The sequence below is a fragment of the Betta splendens genome, chromosome 10, assembly GCF_900634795.4.
Source record: "Betta splendens chromosome 10, fBetSpl5.4, whole genome shotgun sequence".
NCBI classification, from domain to species: Eukaryota; Metazoa; Chordata; class Actinopteri; order Anabantiformes; family Osphronemidae; genus Betta; species Betta splendens.
The window spans coordinates 11188068-11195313 of NC_040890.2; the positions used below are offsets into that span (position 1 = coordinate 11188068).

Consider the following 7246-nt stretch of genomic DNA (forward strand, 5'->3'; position numbering starts at 1 on the left):
CCTGCTCGAACAACTGACCGTGAGTTTTGCCTACCCCTTGTCTGTACCGTCACCGTGATCTTTTGTGCACCGAACCTTGCCTGTATACTGGACCTGAGATTGCCTGTTCCCTTCTGTACCTCGTTACCAAGCTCTCCGTGTATGACCTGGACCGTCTGACTCTGCTTACCGAAATAAAGCCTGTATTATTCCTTACCCTGCCTTTGTGCTGTGCATGTGGGTCCGACGCCTGCCCCAAGTCTGACACAAAATCATAAACATTACTACACAGAAGAAAGTAAACACTAACACATTAATGTGGTACTGGAGCAACGTGCACAAAAAGTATCAAGTTCATTGCTACAATGATGTTTAAAATTGTGTTTTTTATTTCTGAAAATCAAAAAACTGAATAAGGAGATGAATTTTAAAGCAATAAGCAAAACAAAGACATGCCTTCTGTATTTTCCTTTAGTAACAATCATGCTTTTGCAAGGCACAACCATTCACAACCAGGTTTAATATATTGTAAAAAGGTGAGGCCTTTTTCCGTTCAATGTTTACATGTTTAACTGTTTCACCTTATTTCTTCCCCTTTTGGATACAGCCATATTTTCCGTCGTATTTTTGCTACACAGAATTTACTTATAATTTGATTTGATTTATACATTTTTGATTATTCTATCAGTTCTCTCTCATCCTGAGAAGTCATACAGCATTTCTATTATGACAATCCAGGTTGCTGTCATCCTCTGGTGAGGTGATACTTTCTATCATGCTCTTCAGTTCATCCAAAACTTTCTGCAGGTCATCTGCTGCTTTCCTGACACATAGGACAAATTTCATTACCTCAGAGTTGACCTGAGTGTTTTCTGAGGGTGACTGGTCCTGTGACTGTGATCTGTTGTGCTTGGGAACACCTGGCAGTAGTTCAACCTCATCAGATGTGGACATATCTACATTTGTTGCAGCCTCAGACTCAGCCTCAGAATTGGTTCCCTCATTTGCTGCCTTTGCCTGTCTAATGTGGTGGATCTCTTTAGCATCCATGGCAATAAAGAAAATGTCTGCTGCTACAAATAAAGCAGAGAGTACACCTGTTGTGACTTGTGCAACAAGCACCACCCTGGATCCTTGTGCTGCAATTTTGCCAACGTTCATCACTTTAACTAGTCTAACCAGTTCAGCGACACCACCTAGGCACTTTAAACCCCTTATGCCTGATTTGGCCAGATATTCTTTCTTTGAATGGCCACACTCAAGTGTCTCACATCTGCTTCTGGCTTTCTGTAAACTGTTGTTAAGTTCTTGGAGCCAGGTGATAACAGCATGGGTTTTCTCTTCAATCTCTTTAATGACGTTTCGCACAGCTTTGCGATCGGTAGACTGGTTGACCATATTTGTTATATTTGAGACACCGGCAGTGACACTACCAACTGCACCTACACCAACGCCAACTCCAGTGACAATGAGAGACGCCCCCAAAGTGAAGGGAGCCAAAAACAGCCCCACTATGGATGTGATCCCTCCCGCTGCTCCAATCACGCCTCCTGCCAGACTACCGATGGTGGTGCCCTGATGCACACGCTCCAAACCATCAGCAAGAGCCCTTAGTGCATCCACCTTGGTCTGCACTTCATTCAGAGTCTTTTTGATCTGAAAAAGGCAAAATAGACAGAAAATCATCATTAGCTCAATAGATAGAGTGTCGGCCTGGGAAGCTGTGTGTGGAGCCCAATGCTCTCCCATTTGGGGGCTGAGTCTGTGGCAATCGGCCTTCGCGCCACTAGGGGCGCTCCGGTGTTTTCTGTGTGGGTCATTTCCTGAGTTCATTTCCTGTATGCGGTAATTAGTTGATCCAATTGTAAGTTTGTATTTAAGGGCTGTCTTTTGTTTCACCCTTTGCTGCTGTGTGCACATGGTCGTAAGCTGGGAAGCTGCACCAACATTACAAGTTTAAAACGAGGAGCTTTTTGATGGAATGGAGTTCTGGTTTTCTTTGATGTTTTCTCTTTTGTTAGGAGACAGTGCTGTAGATTAGTTCCTACAGTAAGTTGTCTCGAGTGATTGTCTTGTGTTTCATGTTTAGAGCTATGTTGCCTGTAGTGAACGGAGCATGTTAGGTTTATTAAAGCCCCGCCGGTTTGGGACCGACGAGTGGAAGTTTGTAACAGGGTCAAATGCAAAAATGGTCACACACAAAACTCTCCCTGAATAAAATATGTATCTCATCTTATATGAATCATAGACCAGATTGTAAAATTGATCTTCTTGATCGGCAGAGGTTTTCTAATTTGACTTAAGAACACAGCAGTTGAGAATTTATTTTTTGGTTAAACATAACAGAAGCCTAAAGGTAGCAATAGGCCTAACTGAGAAATTTACATACCTTATTTATAAGACAGTTGATAATTAAGGGACACTCCATGATCTCACTGGTTGTTGGTCTTGATACTGGATCTTGATTAAATATATCATTCAATAAGTCACAGAGGTCTTCTGAAAAATGCTCTGGCAGAGTTGGGTAAGGACCCTGATGTATCTTGGAAGTGAGCATGATTGTGGATTCCGCTGAGAACTGTAGGAAAATTATTATAAAGTAAGTAATGTTTTCTGATTACAGTTCCTTTAATTGCCTTGTTTTGTGACAAAGGGTATACAAGTTTACATTATGATGTTAGTGCTTCCCATTTAAATTTAGTTTGGCAAATTTAACCTCAAACAAACAACAACACAAGCTTTAGATGTATGTTAACAAAACACTAAGTCGGAAAACCATAAGTCACAAATTTGGAGAAAACCTTTTGGTGCACATCAACCTTGGCAGGTTTATAAAAGTCATTTACAAAATAATTTTGAGTATGCGTAGAAATAACTGAATGCAGACCAATAATTATTTAACTTTTTCTCAATTTTTTTTTATTGTTAGTGTTTTTACTTTACTATTTGACATTACCTGCAGACCCTTGAATAACTTACCGCTGGTTGCAGAGTACAGAGCTCATACAGTATGCATCCCACTGACCAAATGTCACTGAAAACAAAGCAAAGGGATGTAGTAAAAACAGAAAAGAGACTACAGTAACTGGAGACAGGAACTAACATGTTATGTTAATTGTTTAGATACGTGCTGAAATAATCAATATATGGAATCAAGAATTTCATATGACACATGTTATTCTATTCTACCTATTGTCAATATACAGCAACAGAAACAAAGCTAACACTAGCAGAGAATGGAGCTCAGCCTGTAATGTCATTAAGGACATGGCTGCCTCAATTCAACTTTAAATGGTGTGCATCTCCCCTATTTAAGAAATTTAAGTTTGAACTTGACAAGTCTTATTTTGTGTCCAGATATTGTTTTAATAATATCAGCCAGCATTAATGCATTTGACTGGCAATACCAAGCAAAAATTGCAAATTCACAGATCTATGTTACAGTATCTGTAGTGATTGTACAGATAAGCTAAAACAAATGTATCTTTGTTTGCTTCAGGAAAAGTATTTGTAATTGTTGTATTAGTTGGACTACTGTATATCAGCGATCGAGTAAGTCAATCAATTTAGATAACAGTAAAATTATGGCATTTGATATTGCAGTAACTTTCTTTCAGTCTGATTCAGTCAAAATCAGTTTAACAGTTAACATTGATTAAAAAAAACAAATCAATTTAAACGTAATGTTGATAATAAACCATAAATCACTATAAATGTAACGTCAATGAACAACCATAAATCAACGTACACGTAATATTGATAAACGACCATAAATAAACTTAAATGTAACGTTGATGATTGACCATAATGAAACGTTGAAATAATGTTGCTCCATCAATATTGATTCACCTTTGAAAATCGAAACATAATCCAGTGGTCATTCAACCACAACCTCCACGTTGAAATGCCTGCTGGGTAGGCTTAAAAGTTTAATTCAATTTTTACCTTTTAACATCAAAGGTCCCCTTTAGATAGACCTCTGGTGCCATGTAACCGGTTTCAGTAGAGCTTTTCTTAGAGGTTGTGTTTTTTAAACTATTTAAAAAAACATATATTACATTATTATAGTAATACAATACAAATATTCCAAATGTTAATTTCCATAGTATATTACATGTATTGTTACATCAAAAGTTACTTTACTTTTCATAGACTTTCTGGTATCCACCCAAGCACAATTTCCCAAATGTTGTAAAATGTATGTCCTACACAAACAGAAATGAGGATTTCAGCATACAAACTAAAATATATTCACACTAATATTTAAAAATGTTTGACTACTAGTAAAGCTACTGTTTTTTTTCTTAAAGCATAATCTTTTTTTATTAAAATTTGAAAGAAGTTAATTAATAATTTTAATTTAATTCTGCTATCTCATTATTGTAGAAACAGATTTTGTATAACATGTGTAATACAGTACCTCTGGGGTCAGATCCTTTTGAAGGAAGCCTTTTTGATGAATGGTTTTCAATGCCATACAGATTTCAACAATCCAGCTCAACACCTATGAAACATGCCACAGTTATGTATTTTAGAATAACATGACAGCTTAAATGAGTATGGTCTAAAAACTATCCATTTACAGTAGAAGATAGTATACTTAGTGATGGAATACAAACTTAGAAAGTTATAGGTCAGCCCATACTGTACCTAAACCTGGGCATATAGAATTAAAAATATAATAGACATACCCACAAATTTAGATTCATAATATTGAATTTTTGGAGTGCTGTACCTCAGATTCTTGTGGAGGTTCATTCCTTTCTTTGATTTTGTCAGCAAGACTTCCTCCTTCACAGTAGTCAGTCACTACATAATAATATCCTGTTTTTCACAGAAAGATTGGAGAATAGATGAATGGATAGAATAGATTAATAGATTTAAAACTGTACAGGATGCCTATATTATGTGACGTGCAAGTAACAATCCATTTCCAGTGCTTACTGTTGTGGATAAGTATTTAAATAATAGAACCAATATGTTTTCATGATTTGATCTATAAAAATTAAATTCCGTACAAACACAATTTGCTAAGGTTTCCACTGTACGAGGTAAGGTTTAGGGCCTAATCAATCAATAATTAGAAATAGGTGAATATTTTTTCAAACTTTAATTAATTAGCAACAGTGGAGAGGAAAAACTCAAGAAGAAACATAGCATAACTAGGCTCAAGGTGAGAAGCCATCTAGCATGATTTTTTAGGGTAAAGGGATCAAATGGAGAGAAAAAAATGATAAGAATATTAGATGTATTAAAACATACCTGAAATTTCAATTTTGCTGCTCACAATATGAGGATGGCTTATGTTGAGGAGTTTTCTCTCAGAATCTAATTCTCCCTGAATCGTTATCTGGTAAAAACAGCACTTTCATATGAATAACCTGACAAAAGGTACACAGCAGCTGCCTGATTCAGGATATTTTTTATGTCCCCATTAACAGCACAACTGAATATGGGTCCTACTTCCATAGCTAAAATAATAATATTAATTACCTTCAAGTAATTGTTTATGATTATGCCCAAACATATGTTCAATGATTATAATTGGATATTATTTGCAAGCCTGGGTCAGATGCAGATTCTGGCCTGATTGCGTGAGACGTTGTACTTTCATATTTTGATATTTTTTTCTAACTAAATTTTTTTTACTTGTGCATTTACAATAAAAGGTGGAATAAGCATTAAGAACTGAGCACTAATTCTGTAAAACTAAATCCAGCTGTTTATTCAGTTCTTTGCACTGCTGCAAATTCTAGTGTACTGTACATTCCTCGACATTCCTTTGGTTTCAAAGGCTATTTTGATTTACTAGTTAAGTTGTGTATTTACAGTGTTTCTCCTGTGTTTGCTTTTGTTATTTCATGCTTGCTGTAGTGTTTACAGTTGGCCCAAATCATTGCTTACCTTTTGACAAAACATGGACAGCTAATATATTTTTGGGTACAAAGTAATGTTAGTCAGTACATTGCACATACTCATAGAAGTATTACAAGTACTACTTTTGTTCTAGTAATTTATGCAGAAATAAAAAAATTTAAAAATAACTTACTTCACTTGCTGGATTTGAAGTAAACATTTTTATAAGAAATTTCTCATCTCCCTTTGTGGCAGCAAAAGGCATATCTGGATCATTTTTGTTTTCAGTTTTCTCCAAAACGTAGCCCTTATTTTCGAGAATGCTTTGCTCACTTCCCATTCTTTTTGTTCTTTCTAATGACATTAAAACAGTTAAATTAAACACAAAGATAATACCTAGCATTTTTATACATTTCAAATTTGATTTAATAGATTTGTTTAAAAACATACCTTGCTCCTGCTTGTTAAAAAAGTGTGAAGACGAATTCTTGCATGTATGGGGTGCTGTCTTCGAGGTTATCTGTGAAAACTAGAGTTTGTGTAAAAGTAGAGTATTAATAGTAAAAACGTACTGTATAAGTTGGCTGATATACTGTACTAACTGAATCGTTTAGTACAGTCTTCATTTTATGTAGATAATACAAACTTAGCTTTAAGCTGTGAGAAAGACAAACAAACGCACATGCAAGCAACTCACAACATCGATTACATTTGCATAACAACTCTAAGTGAAACTATAAGTGAAAGTAAAAATGCAGAAAGACAGTAATTTTTGGAACATATAAATGTTCACCATGCTAATAAAATATGAATCTGACACAAATGAAATGGTAAATATCTGCTAATTAGTGAAGTCTGTCCAGACTTGTAGGAGTCCAAGGGCATGTTTTCTTCCACACACACACACACACACACACACACACACACACACACACACACACACACACACACACACACACACACACACACACACAAGCAAGCCTCAACATACCATAAAGCCTTTCATTGCATCAGTAATTATTTGCATATTTTAAGGTGAAACATAAAGTAAAAGTAAAAGTATAGTATAGGATGTAAAGAATACATACCCTGTTAAACCTATGTATGACTCAGAATGTATGACAGAAAATCAGGCTCTGCTTTACATAAAAGAAGAACTATAGTATTTATACACAAGTTAAATATTTCCACCCACTTAAAGCTCCACCCTATATGTTTCCGTTACATTTAAATAGCAACTCAACAAAGTGAAAGTAAAGAACAGAAAGACAAACTAGTATTTCTTAGAACATGTAAATGATGAAGCCACTAATAAAATATGAATCTGACACAAATTATTACCACATTTGTAGTTGCAGTTGTATACGTCTGCAAATGAGTGAAATTGCAGTTTACATGCACATCTGTCTAG

At 35.6% G+C, this 7246-nt stretch overlaps 1 protein-coding gene across 1 annotated transcript; it reads right to left on the minus strand.

The window, feature by feature from the left end:
- Positions 1-345: 345 nt before the first annotated feature.
- Positions 346-6371, minus strand: LOC114865036 (uncharacterized). Its single transcript, XM_029166052.3, has 10 exons — positions 6286-6371; positions 6029-6189; positions 5242-5329; positions 4715-4803; positions 4400-4483; positions 4123-4184; positions 3925-4014; positions 2959-3013; positions 2369-2557; positions 346-1635 (listed from the first exon to the last, which is right to left on the minus strand). Exons 2-10 carry the CDS (start codon positions 6173-6175, stop codon positions 688-690), a joined length of 1752 nt encoding a protein of 583 aa, XP_029021885.1. The 5' UTR covers positions 6176-6189; positions 6286-6371; the 3' UTR covers positions 346-687.
- Positions 6372-7246: the final 875 nt, after the last annotated feature.